This window comes from Montipora capricornis, chromosome 6, assembly GCF_036669925.1.
Source record: "Montipora capricornis isolate CH-2021 chromosome 6, ASM3666992v2, whole genome shotgun sequence".
NCBI classification, from domain to species: Eukaryota; Metazoa; Cnidaria; class Anthozoa; order Scleractinia; family Acroporidae; genus Montipora; species Montipora capricornis.
Window position 1 is genome coordinate 53,474,914 of NC_090888.1, and position 20,270 is coordinate 53,495,183.

The window sequence follows — 20,270 nt, forward strand, 5'->3', positions numbered from 1 at the left end:
TAAAAATATGGGTTTAGTGGACGGTACAATGTACTTTAATACCCTGATAATGACTTGATGTCAAAAACGTTTGGTTTTTTACTGTAAAAAAAAAAAATTGACCCTGTAAATACCCTTAGTTCTTTTTAGCATTATTGAGTTGAGGAACAGTCCTAGAGTTGAAAAAAGTTTTTTTTTCTCCTTGAAAAAGGCTATGTACGGTATGTCCTCAACAAGTGGATACGCCACTCAGTACAGCCGACAGCTGGAGAGAGATGTAACAAGGAATAAGACCTCTGTTGGTGATTATTATGCAAGGAAAGCTGAAATGTTGAAAATTTTAATGACTGACAATGATAGTGGGGAATCATGCACAAGAGGTAAAACAGTGGATAATAATTATTATAATAATACCGGTAATATTTGTCCCACAAATGCAGCTCCTCAAGTTACGATAAACAGGTGCATTTTCACTCTTAAACCGGCCTAGTGAATAAATGACGTCACTTTTCCCTAGATCCAACCCTCTTTGGTCCAATGGTCAGGTTTCAAAGTGAGTAATGGCGGACCGTGAAATCCAAAACTTACACTGAAAATAAACAGCCTTGGGATAAAAATCAAAGCTCAAAATTTTCCCAGTCAGATGTTAAGCGAACATGCTTTCAAAATCTGAAGAAAAAAGGGAAATGATTTTTTTTATCTTAGTAGCAATAAACACCTGAAAATTTCAGGCGGCTTTAACAGGATTCGAACCCATGCTGGAGCTCATGAAGGGGAGCCTCTGAATCCGTTAATTCCTTGAGTCAATCCTCTCAATTCCCGGGTATTTTTTATTTTTACAGGAAAAGCTTTTTCCCACGAAAAGTATCACATTTTCCTTGATGCTGAGATAGCTCTGTTTCGATTGGCTTTTACAACAATGGGTGTGCTGAATCAATCCCCAAGGGAGGCGTTCTATAAATAAATCTACTCGGTAAACGATAGACTCCGTAGGCCAAGTATGGCCGGGAAATTGAGGCTCCCCTTGATGAACTCCTGACAGATGACATCTGCGATGCCAGTACAGTGCTTCATAGATCATTGCACTAGCATCGAATAGGTCATGAGTTCGAATCCCGTAGAAACCGCCTGAATTTCCCAGTGCTTATAAAGTGACAGTTGCTTAAAGTGCTACTACGACCAAAAAAGCAATTATTATTTTTCTTTGGATTTCAAAACTCGGTTAACTAAACACTAAGTGACCCAAGTTTTAACTTCTGATTTTAAAAAGACACCTGTTTATTTTAACTGGAATTTTCTTATTTATTGGTCCGCCATTACTAACTTTAAAATCTTGAGAGAGCTGGGTCGAGGAGAAAATGACGTCAAAGGCTCTGTAGTTTAAGAATGTAAGGCCAGGGAAGCTTTTTTAATTTCAAAAGGCAGGACAATTGATCCCAACGGTCTTAATATCCGCGAAGACACGTATTAGATTTCAGTTTATTATTTAGAGTCATTTCCGTTATTTTTCCGTTACTCTTAGTATTTGAATTCAAATTCGTTGTCACTGCCATGTTTTATCACACTTTTTCCAGCATTACGTCAACATCCATTTACTATATATATGTACATAGAAGCAATTCAATGTAAATTCTCATTGTACCTGAAGAAGGCTGGTTTGGCCAGCCGAAATATAGTAAACCACTAAAATCAAATCTACGTTGTATCGGCTCTTGCTTAAAATATTTAGTAATGCGTGTGTACATATGTAATATGCAGCAGGAGGGTTTCGGGCTCTCAGACTTTTAAAGCCGTGTTTTGCATATATAATAAATTGCGTTTATACGCTGAAATTTTTAGTGAGTAAATGACGTCATTTTCCCTAGATCCAACCCTCTGAGGGCCAATCGGTCAGTTTTGAAAGTGGTAATGGTGGACCGTGAAATCCAAAACTTACACTCAAAATAAACAACCTTTGGATAAAACTCAAAGCTCAAGATTTTGCCAGTTAGGAAGGAAGTGATTTTTGAGTGCGAGGATCACTTCTAGATCTTTCGTCTATAAGCTGCGCTTCAAATATACATTTCTTTTACCTAACGCCTTCGTTATCAAAGACTTATCGTACATTGTCAGATCAAAAGAAGTTCTACAAAGTCAAAGGTTTTCCTTGTATTTATGTGTATATTAGATTTTTAATTTCTGTGTCTTTCGTGTAAATAAAATTGTTTTTAAAAAAATTACTAGAGCTAATGCTTAGATGGAATACATGGGTATGTTGACATATAAGTGGCATACAGCCAACGTTTGAAAAGCGTTGAGAGAAATTAATTTGGTTTCGTTTTGTAATTCGTGCCCTGTAGTGAGAATGCTCCCTTCGTTCTCCTCAATTTTCAGAGGCATCCAACGTCAATTTTCGGAAAATATCTGTTCGAAATACGATTTGAGATCTAGAATTTTCGGAACATTTGTTGTAAAATTTCTTGCTGGCCTGCCTGCCTTAAGATTTTCGAACATCTAAAAAATGGTATAATTGTCCATTTTAAACGGATTTTTACCCTAAAAAGGTCACCTAGAATTTTCGGGAGCCTTTTTTCTGGCTGAAATTTTCGAAAAGGTAGGTTTTGATCCCTATAATTTTCGGATCAGTAGACTTTCAGCTAGGAAATCCGAACAGATGAAAAATGTTTAGGGGATAAAAATTTGCCTATATCTACCTTTTAAATACTAAAATATGTTTAACAAAGCTATATTTAAGTGGTTTAGAACTATATTCTCGTTGGGTGCCCCTGAATTTTAAGTAATAACCAGATGAATCAGCGTCTTGTTTGGGTTGACTTCGATGGTTTTTTCTTAGCCTACTCCGGTTTTTCCTTCCTATCAAAAACAATGATTTTACATGTAATTTGTAATGCTTTCATCGATTTACGTGCCGTATACGTTGAAAGAGCTTGACACACAACCGTAGTTGGGGTACCTGTGCCTCTTGTTATTGCCTCGGTTTGGTGCCTAAAGTGGAATGAAACGCCTGGTGGCTTTCGACTGGTGGCAAAGTGATCTTCGTTTCATTGTGATCAACTCTCTTGGAAGTTTTCTCTTTGTCATCATCAACTAAACTAAGCATGATTTTTTACATGCTTTCAGTAATGTCTTCGTGATCGAAGGTGCGTCCGTTGACATGAAAAGACGGCGGGATGAGCTGTATCGCCATGACATCGATTTTCCCCCGTCTATGTCGATCTGTCCAGTGTGCGGGACATCGGTGCCAAAAGAGGACATCGGAATTCACGTTGAGGACCATTTTACTCAGCCCTCCGCACCTGACGAAAGTAACGGATTTGGTGATTTAGAAGGTAGCATAGCGATTTCATAATCCCAATTTTACATCAACAATAAATTTATTGAGTTAGTTAAAAGCCTCTAGCAGGTCCCACAGCTTAAGTGTCTCTCTTCGTGCTTACTGTGGCTGGAGTTTTTCGAACTTTAGTGATTCGTTGTATCGTTCTATTGCAGTTCCTGGAATTTCTAGTTCCCCCGAATTTCGATCGTGCACATATGGAAAATGTCAACAGATGGGTATGTACATAGCTAGTTTTCCCTCGTTTTTTAACGCAAATTCTGCCGTACGTCGTTTTCCGTCGAACCATAAATATTTTAGTTCAACAACTCTTTAAATTATATATTCACAATAATGCGTTTTTCCTCTGCGACAGAGAGTAAGAATACATTTTAAAATATTTGATTGCTCATTAGAAGATTTAAAATGACATCAACAAACGACCATAATTAACACAGTTTAACCGATATTCAGCTAATATTGTAAATATGTCCTCATCGTTTTGTTGACAAATGTTAGCAGAAATATAAAACATTTACACCTTAAATTGTCACATTGTGTTTTTTCCCACAATAAAGTTTTGTTTCAGGCAGAACATTTAAAGTCTGTTTTAATTCTTGCAGATGATCACACCAAACAGCCATGTTTAGAGGGTCAATCCTTGGTTACTGGCACAGAGTTTATTCCTTGTAAGAATTAAAGAATGATATAAGGAAGACAAATACAGTAACTAAAAGCCTATAATGATTAGTTTTAAGTACAGCTCATTACGAATAACTGGAGAATACCTGGCCGCTATTGTGTTTTTATAGTGGCATTCTTTGAAGGTCAAGGCAGTTATAATAACAAATTAATGGCAGGCCAGGGTATTCTGCAGTTTAGCCACACATTAAATCACCAAACAGCTTCATTCTGGAATGAGGACATCACAAACTTTTCCATCCAAGATTCTACTACCTGTCTACTTTACCATACCTACACCTCCATTGTTAAAATGCTAATTTTTCCCAGTGGTAAACAAAGTATGAAGTTAATATTTTGTGGGGAAATCCAAGTGAAGAATCAACCTAAAATATTTGTTTTTCAGTTGAAGTGTATAATACGAGTAAAAATTTATTACTATGAATGGTTTTTTACCTGAAATTGAAGAAAATGTTAGAAATAATTAAAAGACAAAATTACATATTGTACTATTACCAATTTGGTTAGGATAATAAAATGATAAAATGACCATTTGAAACTCTTTCAGATTTAATCCTGATTTAATTAATTAATTTTATTTTTATTTGTTTCTGTATTATGTGTCCAATTTACAGAATAATCATAGTGCAATTTGAAGACACAAAAAATAATAATGGTTTGAAATGCAAATTAAATTGTTAGATAAACACTTGAACTCTATCTGGTATGCACAGCTGTAGAAGCATCATCCTCATTAATGAATCATGAATAAAATATAACATGTACCCATCAATTCCTGGGAGTGAGACTCAATAGATTTTACTCTGTTTAATAACAATAACAGTAATAATAATAATAATGATGATAACAATAATAATAATAATAATGTCATGCTAATTGCAGTCACAAGTACAGCAACATTGCAGCTCAACAAGGTTGAACCGAAAGCATACTATGGCGCTTCTGGCTTCAGCTATATGATCCATGCATGACCTTGGAGCACACCTTACAGCCAGCTGGAATCAGCTGTATGCTGGTCTAATGCCAGACAATTTTACTCATTAGTGGGGGTGGGTCAGGAGTTATTTGGCTAACTAACAACTTCTACATCCATTCAAAAACTATGTCCCCTTTATTGTACTTTGAAATTATCTTGACTTGTGTGATTGGAGTTATATGCAATACACGAGAGGGTTTCGTTCCTGTGTGTTGGATGATCGCTGTGAATCCATAATGACAAGACTAAAATAATATTTTAAAAAAAGATTTCTGGAGACAGCATAATATCAGTCGAGAGTAACACCAGGGGTTTTAATAGAATTTGAAGTGGCAACTGGTTTGGGTGGAGTAATCAGCTGTTGTTATTATAATAATTGTCAACTTAATCTTAGGTCTTTAATCACTTCACTTTAGGGACAAAAGTAGCTGACTTCTCCAAGTCAAGTAGCTGACACTTCGTCGGCTGCTGGTACTCATTGAAACCACCGGGAGTCAACAATAGTTAGTCATGAAAAGCGTGTTTTGATTCTTTCAGTCTCTACATCAGACTGGGATGATCACATCTTTGGACACACCTTGGAAGATGAAGCCATTACTAGCAGTACAACAGGAAACAATCTTTTGACAACTGTAACTTATCAACAGCAGCAACAGGAACAATATGATGTGCCATTGATTTATTCACATAACGATCAAGCACTGGCTCAGGAACTTGAAAAACAGGTTAAGAAACAAGTCCACAGTGCCGGGTACCTTAAATATATACGTAAATATCTTTATAAAATAAATAAATATCTGGCTTGCTAATCACCCTGTCTTGAAGTCAGAAAATTGTTAACTAAATGGTGCAGCTCAGTGAGGTTGGACTGGAGGAGCTGTACACCTGGCTAGGCACTCAGACCCTGAACACGACCCATGCATGACCTCAGAGCACAGCACCACAGCCAGATGGAATAAGCTAGGAGTTGATTTTGCTGAGGGAGGAAAACGGGAGTATGCCTGGAGAAAACCCTCAGAATAAGATTGTGATCGACTGAAACTCAGCCACATACGAACTTAGGATCCGATCCCGGGTGGGAGACACGTCGAGCATTACCATAGGACCATCCTTACTCCTCACCTTGCCAGGAGTTTCAAGTTTGAAGTTGTAGGCCGGTTTGAGTAAAGTAATTTGACTGTTGTCATTGTCAAAATCGTTAATTGTTGGTTTGAAAGAATCTGTCTTTAATTACTTCAGTGTATTGAAAAAAGTGAAATGAAGTAGCCAATACAATTTATTGGCTGTTGGGGCTTTTGAAACCACTGCTTGAATGCTTGTTTCCTAGATCTTATTCATAGCTCTTTGGGAAGGTGTAATAATTTTTTTATTATTATGGTCTTTTACATTTTGAGAGATTAATACTTTTCCGTCCTGACTTCCCTGACATTGTGTCTTTTTCAAATGTTTATGTAGGAGATGGAACGACTCGAAAACCAACCTTGTGAATGGGATGATCATATGTTAGCCCAAGCTTTAGAAAGTGAACAAAGAAGAGAATTTGAAGAGCAAAGACACCATGAAGAGGAAGAATTCAAAAAGCTTCAGGTTTGGAGATTGACAGGCATGCAAAGACTTAAATTTTGCATGGCACATTTTGAAGTACACTCAGATACTTTTTTACCATGTCTGCTACTCTAGAAGTTCATCTTTAATCAAATCAAGACAACGTTGCACTACCAGACAAGAACCCACCCACTGTTCACAAAGAGGAGGACAAGGTGTTTCCTCTGTTGTATTGCTAGCCTTGTTAAGGCCCTAATTTTCAAAGTTTACTTTGTCGGGTGACCTTCACCAGCGGAGTGGTGAAACTCAAATTTACAAACTACACTTCTGTAATGTAGACAGGTGTGCTTCCAATAGATAACTGAGCCCTCTTGCTCATAAGGGACTTTTGTAGCCTGCTTCTTGAAGGAATTTGCATTTGCATTTGTCTAGTGTTAAGATGTGTAAAACATGGATGATATGGCTCTGGTATTATCTTTTGAACTGAGTTAATGTAATTTCTTGGTCATTTTACAAAATGGTGGTCAATTTCTGCCATGAACTACACAAAAATTATGGAATGAACTGTATTATGTTGTTTGCCAATAAGTAGGAAAATGAGAGCCAGTTGACATGTTTTTGTGTGAGACAATTTTGTAAAAAGAGTTGTATGTCCATAAAGGTCCCTTAATTAAGTTTAAAAGGAACTATTTACAAGGCTAAATTTTTTTGAAAGAAAAAAATTGAACATTTTCGACATTAAGTCATCATCAGGGTATTAAAGCACCATCTGCTAAACCCATATTTTATATGTTTTAGGTAATTCCTGATGGGAAAAGTTTCGTGACATAGTTCTTGATTTGCCTATTTAAACTAGGCTTCAGTTGTTGGGTCATTTGGCCTTCAAGGATTTTGCGCTTGTAAATGTTCTTACTGCTATGACTTTTCGATGTAAAGTCTTCACAGATGAACTTGCCAGGATGAGTCGAGCATGCAGGGGTGCGCAATAGGGATGTGCAGTAATCAATATCCCAAATTTTGTACTCGAAGTCGTACTTGTTGTTGATGCTAACATCCACTGTTATCACGACAAGATCAGTCCCCTATATAAACTATGTGTGAGTCAAAGCAAGTCCTATGTCGCGAAACTTTTCCCATCAGGAATTACCTAAAAGATATAAAAATATGGGTTTAGTGGACGGTACAATGTACTTTAATACCCTGATAATGACTTGATGTCAAAAACTGTAAAAAAAATTTTTGACCCTGTAAATACCCCTAGTTCTTTTTAGCATTATTGAGTTGAGGAACAGTCCTAGAGTTGAAAAAAGTTTTTTTTTCTCCTTGAAAAAGGCTATGTACGGTATGTCGTCAACAAGTGGATACGCCACTCAGTACAGCCGACAGCTGGAGAGAGATGTAACAAGGAATAAGACCTCTGTTGGTGATTATTATGCAAGGAAAGCTGAAATGTTGAAAATTTTAATGACTGACAATGATAGTGGGGAATCATGCACAAGAGGTAAAACAGTGGATAATAATTATAATAATTTACCGGTAATATTTGTCCCACAAATGCAGCTCCTCAAGTAAGGATAAACCGGTGCATTTTCCCTAACCTAAAAATAATGCTTAACATTTTACGCTTACCCTATTGTTGAGAATAGGTAGCAAAGCCTTTAAGACTTAAAGGGACACTTTGTGTTGGATGTCAAAATTGGGCATGCATAGATCTAATTGGGTGCAATTCTCGACATTAATGTAATATTGGAGAGAATAAACACTTAATGACTGGTCCTTTGGGAAACGGTTCATTTTGTTTCCCGAGAATCTCAATGTTTCCCTGAGGCGCAGCCAAGGAAAACATTGAAATTCGAGGGAAATAGCCTGCGTAGCTGGTGGGATGTTTTATCGCAGAATTATATAAACATGTATGAGAGCGACTGCTATTGAAATATTTTATCGCAGATCTATTTAAACAATGGCAAATATCAAGCGAGTACAATGGTTGCTTTGTTTCTTTTGGCAGTGAGTGGCATGGGGACGTGGCTTTGCAGCTCATAAAAATCCCTCGCAGCCTCATGGCTTCGAAGACACTTTGGCTCTTTTGCGTGTTTAAATAATCCCAAGATAAAACAACCCACCAGCTATGCAGGCTACGAGGGAAACAAAATGAACTGTTTCCCGAGGGACCAGTCATTAAGTAATTTTTTATTATAGCACAAAAAGAAAAACATGCAATGGCAACTGCAACAATGGCGGTTGTCGGTCAACATTCGCGGGTAACAGTGCACTCTTACCCTCTGACGTCATAGACTTTGCACTGCTGTCCACTCAGAGACTTTTGGCGGGAAACAGTTTTCATGTTAGATGTCATGTGACCTAGAAGTAACAAGTGAGAGCGTGCTCCGTTGGGGAAAAAATTCAGCTATTGAACAATGCATTTTATTTTGCTTGCATTTAGGTATTATCGCCCAGCTTCATCATCGATATGAGATGGGTGTGAGTGGAACAAAAGCTGCCTGGCTGGCAATAGATACTGATCACTATGCCAGCACTGTTGGTGATGCTGGCTGGGGGTGTGGTTACAGAAACCTTCAAATGTTAATCTCTTCTCTTCTGAAAATGGACATTTACAGGCCCGTCATGTTAAATTGTAAGTGCATAGATGCACAATTTTTTCAGTGTCACTGCAATAGACCAATTCAGCTAACTCAATGTTGTACCCAGTTCAAATCTCTTGGGGTTAAGGTCTTTTGTGTGTTGCATTTGCATGATCATGTAGCATTCACATTTAAATGATGTTGAAATACCTGAAACATTTACGTTTTATTTCCAAAGGATTTAATTGGGTACAACGTTGAGTTAGCTGAACTGGTCTATTGCAAAGCACTACTGTAACAGTAAATATGAAAGCCACAATCGTCTGTCACAGGTAAAGCTTCAGAGAGACTTAGCTCATCATTAACGGAGTTATGTGGACCGGTAATAGGCCAATTTCTGAGTTACTAAAAGGAATGGTTTGTAAATAAACAGTGGTGCTACGTCAGTGGGGAAAAAACATGAAAATGTGGTTTTGTCAAATGAATTGATAAAGGTAAATTAACCACCAAGGATATTATTATTTTGTATATGAAATATTTTTCTTTATTTACTCAATCAAAACATCATGGTTTTCTGAGACAAAAACAATTATTAGAAAAATTCCATACCGATTTTCTTTTGGTGTCCTTTGAAATAAATTATTGGAATTGCTAGTTCCGGTGGGTACAAAACCCAGCTAGTAAGTAGACTGGGGATAGAAGAACTGTGATGTCAAAACAAGAATGCAGGAAATTTTAGGCATAGACATTCCGTTCTTTTATCTTATTTCATTATTGCAACCAAATACAGTACATCTCAGTGGTAGTTTCAGCAACTTCTGAATCTTAAAAAAGGAAAATTTGGGCCCTAGAAAAGTTTCCCTAGGGGTTTGTGCACTAAGCGTTGGCAGCTGGCTGATTTAACATGATGAAAAAGACATTTCTGTGTTTTTTAATCCTCACTGTCCAAAATCATCCTCTAGGGGCCAGTCTCTCGAAAGTCCCACCCAAAAAGCCAGTTACGAAGATTTCTGTCTGCTCATTTTCACAATCTGATCTTTTAACCTTTTTTTCATGATAACAAAAATCAATAATTGTGAAGTTTGATGACTTAAAATATCTCCATTCTAGAGATACAGCACTAGGGAGTTGCAACCCCAAGAAAGCCAGAAATAGTTTCGAACTTTTTCATGAAACTAGGCTCAGGTTTTTTAGTAAAGCTGACCTAGCTTTTCCATAGGGATATCCTTGCAATTTTTGGTCAGTGGACCAATACAAAAATTTCAGACTGTTTTGCCAATGTATTTTTTTTTTTAAAAAGCTATGATATGACTGGGAAAGCTGAGTGCATCAGTGCTTTGACAGACAATGTTTGAAGATATCACTAAACAGCTGCTGGTCTCATGGTAATTCTTTTGTCTTTCACACTGGTCTGGAATTGCAGCAATCTGATATTACACCAGCCTTATGCAATCACTCAGTCAGTTTTCTCCAAATAAGAACTAATATTCACACAATAAGAAGGAGATTTTAAATAACTATTAAGCTTTTAAAAAGAAGCTGAAGTAATCATGAAAGTTTCTATATTCCTAGGATTTGAATCTCGTGGGTGCATGTTTTAAACCAGTTACTGTTAAAATGTTTATTCTTAAGAGTGTTGATGGTGATAATGGTGAAATTCTTTAATTATTTGTTTCAAAGTAGTCGGAGAAAAAGTTCCTTCCATACCAAGAATTCAACAATTTATTGAAGCGGCATGGTCAAATGGTAAGTTACAATCTATTGAAATTACATTTGTTTGTGGAGATTTAATTTAATATTCACAATGGCAAGATTAGTTGAGAGAGCCAGTCATGTTACTAACAGAAATGTTGGTTGTTGCAAAATGAAGAATGCAAAACACCAGGCTCAAATGGATAAGTCACTATCCTGAGTATAAAATGCACTTGATTTTAAATGTTGGACAAGGCTTTCATACATGGCTTTAGTTAGATGTGCGCGGTTAGAGTGTGCATATTCACAGTTACATGTGTGAAGAAATGGTCTTTGCACAGCTTGAAACTGTTCAATAGTGACTTGCCTCCAGATAAAGTTATCCATTGTTTGAACAACTGTGCCCAGATGAAATTGTGATAGCACCAAAAGCAGGAGTGGAATGCCGATTGATGGTTGGCGTGCTTGTGTATTCTTAATAGTCTTTCATTAGCCTGTTGCAGGTGAGCCACTGAATTTTGGTTAATGGTTTTTATGTCATCAAAGGTTTTGACAGACAAGGGGCTGAACAGCTTGGATGCAAGTTGATTAACACAAGGAAATGGATTGGAGCCACAGAAATAGCAGCACTGTTCAGGTCACTGCAAATAAGGTAAAAGGATAGGAACACAGGGTACCCACACAAGTATTTGGAAGGAGTCATTTGTACACCTTTGTTCATCATTCCCTTTGTGAAAATTTATGTCAAAAAAGGTTTGCAGGAATGGTTGTTTCTTGATGATGGATAATTGTTGGCTTATTTTTTTCTGTGCTCTAACTGTGGTACTTTTTTGCTTTTCAGAAGTCAATATTGCAACTAAGCCATGTGGACAACTTTGGCCAACCCATAATGGTGTACATTTGGAGGGGAAGGGGGGTGGGTGGTCTTTGCATAAATAAATGTACAAGAAATATCCAGTCCAGGAAAAGCATGGCAGTCCCAATATTAAGTAACAATCATTGCTTTATGTAAAGAAACCCTGAAAACATCATCATTATGGGTTGGTTCACAAAAGTAGTCAATCAAACCTGCCTATGGGCACCTTTAACCCATTGACTCCCAGGGGTTCCCCATTGACAAGTAAAATCATCTGGTGTTAGACAGAGTAAAATACTAAGTATGCCCGGTCTAGGACAGTTTGGATGTCAAAGGGTTAACCCATTGACATCCAAACTGTCCTAAACCGGGCATACTTAGTATTTTACTCTGTCTAACACCATATGATTTTACTCGTCAATGGGGAACCCCTGGGAGTCAATGGGTTAATAGGGTTGCTTCAAGTTTTGGTTTCTTAGTAGCATTGTTCATCTCTGCTTTGATCTTACCTCTTTGACATCATCGGTATTAAGACACAATTTTCAAAAGTTTGCCTAAAGTTGGTAAATGACAGCCCCTGACCTTTTGTTGGAACAACTTGTCACTATTTTTAGCATGAAATTCCTGTAGTTTTTCAGTTAAACCAGGAAAATTATACCCACAAAAATTTTTTTGGGGAGCAGGATGGCGCAGTGGTGAGAGCACTCGCCTCCCACCAATGTGGCCCGGGTTCAATTCCCAGATCTGCCATCATATGTGGGTTGAGTTTGTTGGTTCTCTACTCTGCTCCGAGAGGTTTTTCTCTGGGTACTCCTGATTTCCCCACTCTTCAAAAACCAATATAATTGGATAGAGCGGTTTTCAATTGAGTGTCAGAAAGTAATTAGTGAATTGCTTTGGTTTTGCATGACTTCACTCAGTGATTGGTTCAAAGTTCTCACGCCACTTTTTTAACCAATGACAAATGAAACCGAAACCAATCGTGGCTCGAGCGTGCACATTTTCCCGCGCTTTGTGTCGGCTACGTGTAATTACTTTGAGTTTTGATTGGTTTACCGGATTGTCTCCGTCCCTTTTGATTGGCCAAAGTAATTACTTTGGTTTTGGTTTTACGACACTCGATTGATGTATTCATTTGGGGCGCGTTCGATTGACCCTATTCCGGAATAAGAATAAGTGGAGTGATGATTAAAACTGTATGTTTGGCGCGTTTCGAAGCAGCAAGGATAACAAAACTATGTTTCAAATAGCATTTTAGCAGACATTTGACAATTTTAATGAGAATCTCCGTAAAAACGAAGGATTTCTAACTTATATTCCATGTATTCCTATTCCGGAATACCGTCAATCGAAAGCACCCTTGATTTCATAGTGGTATGAAAACTCTCCTTAAATTGTGCTTGTTTGCTCATCCTGCTCCGAGGGTTTTTTCGGGTTCTTCCGGTTTTTCTTTCCCACCCAAAGCCAAACATGCAGCTGTGAGGGCCGTATGGGAGATCGCGCCAAGGCGAAAGTACGCTGCCTGTGTTACTGCTAATAGGGAGCTTAAGCAACGACAACGGCGACGGCAACGAGAACGTCATCTCAAAATATAAATTCGCGTTATTGTAATCGCTTCGTTACTATTTCAACGTTTTTAATATGACGGGGGTGTGGTAGTTCCTCAAAAATGACGCTGGTAGGAACGGCGCTCAATTTAGGGCAGAAAATGAAAATTTATCCTCAAGTAATGACGTTGTCCATAATACCTCAAATTTGGCTATTTCACGTTGTAGTTTTGCTGACGACGGCAAAGAAATGGACAAAAGTGAAAAATGCACGTGCAGCGCGTGCAAAGCTATTGTTTTTGCCCACCAAATATGCAAATTTGTGACGTTCTCGTTGCCGTCGCCGTTGTCGTTGCTTAAGCTCCCTATTTTCATAATTCTGCGGAATCTCGTCTTCAAGCGCCAACGGCCAAGCTGCGTTTTGACTTCCATCAATCAAACGAAATCAATTGATGCGTGACATAACCTACCAATCGGCATCTTTGGTTCCCAGGGTATATTCGTACCATGGAACTCGACGCCGATGCAAAGCGATGGAATATTCTATCTTTGAACTAAACAAAAACTCCAATTCTCTTTTGGAAGGCGGAGTCGATCTTCCCGGCTATGTTCGGAAATTTGATTGATGGAAGGTAAAACGCAGTTTGGCGCTTAGCTCTTGAAGGTGAGATTCCGCAGAATTATGAAAATCGTAATAAAGTGTTCATCATTATCATCATCATCATTATAATCATCATCTTTCCAGGGCTAAAATAATTGACTTCCACCAAGCAACAGGCTGTGATGGGACACACCCTGAAATGTTTTCGTGGATCAAGCGTTATTTCAGCTGTAGTGTCAATTCCACTGTACTCCCCATGGGTTCCTCTGTACTTCGGCAGACCTCGGTCCCTCCGCTGTACCTCCAACATCAAGGTTTGTAGTACTGTATCTTTTTTTTTTTTTTAATGGTGCGACGTGACGACGGCGATATCATTTGTGGGCGGCTTTTAAACGCGTGTGATTCATGATGAGGGAGCTTATCCATTGTGTTTTTCCTCTTTCATATAAAGGGACTTTAGGGTGCTTAAGCACACGCGTTTTCGAGACGCAGACGGCAACCGGAAGAGAACATTTCCCGTGCCAGGACAGTGGTGTCTCCCAGATTTTTATGCGAATCATCTCAAGTGGAGAGAAGATACTTGGCAATGTAAATGTGTTTGTGTGAAGACAAGTCAAATAAAAAGGGAAAACAGCTCACTTCCGGTTGTCGTCCGCGTCTAAAAAACACGCGTACTTAAGATCTACGATGGGACGTCAACGAGAACGTCACAAAACAACAATATTTAACAATTATTCGCCGAAGGCGAGGTGAATATCGGTGAATAAAAACCGAGACGAAGTCACCGAGGTGACTAATTGTTAAAGTATAATTACATAGGTGATTATTTGAAAAAAATCATTTTCTTTAAAACGGTTAAGTTCTTCCTCTGTCGCCTTGACAAATCCGCTTGCCTCCATTTAAAAAAAAAACCGCTTAGGTGATTATTGCGTAATAATCACCTCAAGTGCAACCCAATCAGTGCAGCGAATTTTCAATAATCACCTATGTAATTATAATAACAACAATATCATTGGTTAAAAGAGGAAAAAGAATCGTACTGCACGTGCGGCACGCATTTCAGCACAAATTCTTGCAGTACTCTGCACTACAACGACGTGAAATCACCAAGTTTGAGGTTTGACGACATCGCGAGCTTACAAATGTTCCTCAATTTTTACTCTGAAACCGCTCGAACCAATTTATTTTTTAGGATACCTCGCCAACCACATTGAACGACGTGAACGAAATGTACTAATCGCGAAAAACTTACGATATTGCATAGTTATATTTTGAGGGGACCTTTTCAGCCAAAGTCAAAACCCAAGACGGAAATTTGCAATTCGAAAGAGAGGGTCTTCGGTCCTTTGTATTTCCTCGGTTTGCTTGCTTCGGGAAAAACTTCTCATTATATTGAAAGACATGTAACATATTTTCCCCGGTGAATTAAATGAAGAGATTTGGGCAGCTTCTGTAGGTACCGGAGCACAAATTACGTAAAACAAAAAAAAAACAAAAGACAGAAACAAAACAACTCCAAATAAAGACTAATCCCAAGCGACCAAAAACACAATGCTTTCCGGTACCTGCAGAAAGACCAGAGATTTGTTACCCGATGTTGATCCGGGGATTCTCGGAAAGTATATGCAAAGGAGCACTCGGAATTTTTTCCGACTATCCCGAGTCCTAGCTCCTATGGGTCGATTATTAAAACATAGTTTAGACAATGTTTAACAAAACCGCGTTTTAAGCCATTTTCAATATTGCCAAAAATCATATCTAAATATTGTCTGCTGCTGATGGTAACAAGAAGGTTTGCATTCCAGACTAGACAGCAATTTATCTACTTAAAATATACCGCCTATAAACAGATTTGGAGGTCCACTGATTGTCTTAAGCCGCGGCATAAGTTAGACTTTGTTTAAATAACTGGCCCTATGAGTCTCCTCTGAGTCTCCGATAGCTCATCGGTAGAGCGTCCGAACTAGTAATCGGAAGGTCGTACGTTCGACTCCTGCGAAGGAACATTCGGTTTTTTTCCGACTATCCCCGAGAAAACATCGAAAAACAAGTCTCTTCAAACTTCTCTTAGTAAGGGGTGTTTTGCATACAGTGAAAGAATCCTATCACAAATTGTCTCTATCTCTTGGATTTTTATAATTTGTCGTGTACATAGTGCATTTTCTTTTTAGATAAAGACCTCTTTCATAATGGCGGCCAAATAAAATATTCTTCTGTTTTAACGCTAATATCATGGGTGAGCCTAAAGGCTCGGGAAATTATCAGAATTTTGACAAAACGCAAATTATCAGAATTTTGACAAAACGCAAGTGAAATTATTTCCTAATTTCACTCGTCGCCATTTGATTACACATACTAATAAGCCTTTCTAACCTCGCTACGACGAGCAAATTTCAAAAGAATATTTGTTTCAAAATGAGGCCAGCAGGTCTAATTAACATAAATGCAACAGGATGTAAAGGTGGTCGCCACTTGTGAAAGTGGTCTATACTTAAATTCGCCTTACACCAATGATCTTTCGAGTCAAACATAATACCGGTATGCGTTGTAGAGACCACCAAAGAGTCGTCCAGTCGTTGGTCGTAGCGGGATTTAAACCCGAAGCGCGCGAATCACTGGGCAACACTGCCTGTTGTCTGGGATAAAATTGTTCTGTTTCCAAGTCTTCTCAGCGAAGGTATTTTACACGATGCAAAGATCCTCCTACCGATACATTCTTCTTCTCACAGTAAGAAGATCCAATTATGAGAAAGATTCGAATGTAAACGGTTCTTGCGGCCTTGGTTTTATAAGTACAGCGTAAGTTAATACAGTATACATGGCTCTAAGATGTTTCTAGTGCTAGATTCATTCTCCCTACGTGCAGACAACTCCCAAATCACGGTTTTTTGAGAAGCCACGCTCGCTTCTTTGAATTATCTTTTCAGGCCACAGTCGTCTAGTTGTAGGCGTCGAAGAACATTCTGGCAAAGATGGCGGTCTGTATCTTCTGCTGTTTGATCCTTCCCACTCTGCTAAGCAGATGCACAGTCTGTTAGAGGACATTCAGAGCAGCAGCTCGGGATTGCGGCATCTGCGTCGCTCTCTGAAGCAGATGAGGTGTAAACAGTATCAGATCGTTTATGTTGACGGAATCATGGAACCATCAGAAATGGAACAAGGAAAAGTCTTAGATTCTATGCGAGTTCCATGAGAACAAATTGTCCGGCAGCTTTGGCGACAGCTGCAAAAGCAACTATAAAAAACCGGTAACTCTTGACTCGGATTTTAAAACTCACTTTATCTTCTGAGTTTATTGTTCTCTAGACCACCCAGTATCCAGAACGGCGTCTCTCGCCATGTATAGTTAACGTAGCCAAACAATGAGGGATGTTGGCGACGAATAGGTATCTAAACATATCTGTGTATGAAGAAGGGACACTCGCGTTAAGGGTTCGTTCCTTGTGATAGACTACTGACGAAACGAAAGCTTTATTGACTAAAAGCAATGAAAACGAAGGTTAAGGATGCTTTCGATTGTGAAATCTGGATCTTAAACTATTGGCTGATCTTCCTTTTTCTTCTTCGTGTTCAATTCAACGGATTTTGCCAAGGCGAAATACGTTTCAAAACCGACCGCATTTTGTCGCTGTTCGATTTGACTTCATACCCTTATCCAAGTTTCCCAATCGAAAGCATTCTTAGGGCAGGTTTACCCGTGCGATGTGAGCATAAATTGGAGTCTTGTCCCATCTTGCCATTGCTTGAGACACAACTGAGTTGCTCATGCTCATGTCTTATGTGTAAAAAATTAGTCCTCCGCTCGGCTTGTTACACGTATTCGGAATCCTCTACAAAAGATTATTGTAAAGAGAACTTATTGTATACTCGGCAGAAGATCGCGCTTCTGATTGGTCAATGACGGATGCATAAATAAGGTTATAGAGTGCAATACGGAAGTTGCAATGGAAACGCAGCGATTGAGTGATTCTCTTGAGTATAAAATAGAGCGATGTTCAATTGAGTATCGAATGTAATTAGCGAATTACTTTGGTTTATGATTACTTCACTCAGTGATCGGTTCAAAGTTCTCGCGCCACTTTTTCAACCAATCCGAAGTGACACCAAAACCGCGTGCACAATTTCCCGTGCTTTGTGTCGGCTACGTGTAATTACTTCGAATTTGGATTGGTTTACCGGGTTGTCTCCGTCCTTTTTGATTGGCCAAAGTAATTACTTTGGTCTTGGTTTTACGACACTCAATTGAAAACCGCTCTAAATAAAAGTTCATATGAGCTTGTTCGTGCGTGACTGCACGACGCGTGCAATTTTGAGGACTATGAAAGCATCACTCGTGCCCAAAAATCACGAAATGCGCTCGCGTTCATACGATTTTGTTGGTAACGTATATGAACAAAACCCAGGGAAGTTCCAGTCTCTTTTTAAAGCTCTACGCTTCTTTATCCAGTTTAGTTCATGGGTTGTTCGATCGAATGATTTGAGTCCTATCCATGTTGTTTTCGTTGCCTTGACTGGGGTGCACGAAAAAAGCCTTGTTTAACATTGTTCTTAACCTTGGGAACAATCAGATCGTTCCTCTTTTTCGGCTGGTATGACTGGCTACTTCTGTGTAACCTTGTATGCTTAAGTGAAGGTCGCTATTTTGTGTTATGTATTCGTCATAGAGCGTCCGACCGGATAAGAATATTATTTTGGCTCATCAGAATTTTCTTGCGAAATTTCGAAAGATATGCGTAGCTCTTAGTTTGAAAGGGGACCCTGCTAAACACAGAAGTCACAGAATTAATAAACTATTGTTGTGTAAAAACGAATATTTTTCCTAATAGAAATAATATTTTGCTTACTGTTAAGAAAAAAAGATCTTAAACGGAGAAGAAAACTCTTCGAAAATCGTTAAAAGTTGGCGAAAGAAGTTGATCCGCTTGTGTTGTATTGTATCAATCTGTTATGTAACATAGATTTGAGTTATGTTTCGATTTCCGTCGTGTCCCCCTGAGTTCTGCATACGGCGAATTGAGAAAAATAGGAAAATATCTCCAAACTTTTATTTAAAGCATTTTCTTGAATTCTTCAAATTCTTAGATGTATAATTTTATTTTAAAAATAAGGTACTATGAAATAAAGGATATTTATTTATTTATTTATTTATTTGCTTTTCATGCTCTTGCCGTAGCATACGTTTTCTCGCAGCTTGAAATGTTTATAAAATAAGGTTCTTTGAAACTTTCATAAAATAACGATGCATTAATTCCCTAAGTTCGGGGCTTGTGAACAGTGCAGAAAATTTGACTTGGCCGTGTGAGAGCCTGGGGTGACTTGGATCCCTTTTTCCTAGTCCCGCGCGGCCCGCTGTTTGCGAGTGGCCTTGCAACGGCATCTTTTCTTCTCCAAACAAGCTTTTTTCGCTCCTCTGCTAACCAGCGTACGTGTAGCGGGCATCTTGGAAAGCCCAAATTTGATAGACTAAGAGCTGCACATGCGCTTTCCACGTTCTCCAAGACGACATGCGCACTGCATTCACTTTGAAAACTTATTTTCCTGACGGGCCCGAAATGGCTGAATATTTTTCGAAGGGATTCTTCTGTGTAACAAGTGTCAGTACCGTGGTTTCGCCAGCGTACACTCAACGTTGTCTGAGGCGGGGTGTGTTGAACGCTGTAGAGTTTAGTATAATCTCTGACGGTTTTTTCCAGCTGATTCTGTTGGCATACGCTTAGCGGAAGCAAGCCCGACCACCACTTTGCTGCGGCAGGATTCTTAGGACTGTAAACCTCAAGCGCTCGGATGAGACCTGAAGAATTTAAAAGAAGGGTTTAAGTGCTCATGAAAAAAAGGTGATAATTATTGAAAAGGCCTTTCGTATGTAACCTCCCAGAAACTCCGCGTCTGTTGGAAGGAGATGAAATACGACTCCCTTAAAAACTACTTCGTGGTAGGCTATTTCATAGTCATTTATATTTCTTTTCGGAAAGATTAAAGTCTTCACATTTTGAAAATTTCCAGATCGACGACGTTGTCATTTGTTCCTTAATTTAAAGCGGAAAATAACTCATCAGCCAAAATATCTTGAAAAATCAAGAGAAAATATAGGGATAAAGATGGGAAGTGGGAACTTTGGTGCCGCGGGGCGTATATGGCGGGCTACCCGGCATGATGTAGTGAAGAGGTACCCCAGCATCATTGCTGTGGAGCAAACCCTTTGTGACATAAAAATAGTTTAACTACGTCGTTACTTTTTTTTAAAAATGCCAAAAATGTGGGTCGGTCGGAAGACGCTAAACGGAGAAAATAAAGGGGATGGCCTTCAACCTCGTCCTCAGGGCGCTTTTCCCGGGCTTTGGGTGGGACGGGAAAAAAATGGGGACGAGGTTGGATGGCCTTAAACCAGGAACCCATGACCCGGAGCCTACAACTCTACTGTGTTCGTATCACGGCGTTTTCACAGTCCGATTTATTTTTAGATTGAATTTCCAAACG

At 38.8% G+C, this 20,270-nt stretch overlaps 3 protein-coding genes across 5 annotated transcripts in view; 2 read left to right on the top strand and 1 right to left on the bottom strand.

Annotated features, from left to right (window-relative positions):
- The window catches only part of LOC138052481 (DNA mismatch repair protein Msh2-like), a 229,291-nt gene that overhangs the window by 162,486 nt on the left and 46,535 nt on the right, over positions 1–20,270 (top strand). The gene's annotated exons all lie outside the window — the stretch shown is intronic.
- LOC138052474 (zinc finger-containing ubiquitin peptidase 1-like) lies at positions 2,999–18,933 on the top strand. Of its 3 annotated transcripts, none has more exons than XM_068898981.1 (11): positions 2,999–3,308; positions 3,469–3,531; positions 3,916–3,981; positions 5,508–5,695; positions 6,426–6,557; positions 7,848–8,016; positions 8,959–9,150; positions 10,778–10,843; positions 11,336–11,441; positions 13,938–14,107; positions 16,721–18,933. In XM_068898981.1, the coding sequence occupies exons 1-11, from the start codon at positions 3,134–3,136 to the stop codon at positions 16,984–16,986; spliced, it is 1,593 nt and encodes a 530-aa protein (XP_068755082.1). In that variant the 5' UTR covers positions 2,999–3,133; the 3' UTR covers positions 16,987–18,933. The 3 variants fall into 3 exon arrangements, with proteins under 3 accessions (XP_068755082.1, XP_068755083.1, XP_068755084.1); XM_068898982.1 differs by having other exon boundaries at positions 10,781–10,843; XM_068898983.1 differs by lacking the exon at positions 3,916–3,981.
- The window catches only part of LOC138052476 (uncharacterized), a 5,388-nt gene continuing 4,084 nt past the window's right edge, over positions 18,967–20,270 (bottom strand). Inside the window, exon 3 of the mRNA XM_068898985.1 lies at positions 18,967–19,584. Coding sequence (XP_068755086.1) covers positions 19,046–19,584 — 539 coding nt within the window. The 3' untranslated portion in view covers positions 18,967–19,045. The remainder of the gene's footprint in view (positions 19,585–20,270) is intronic.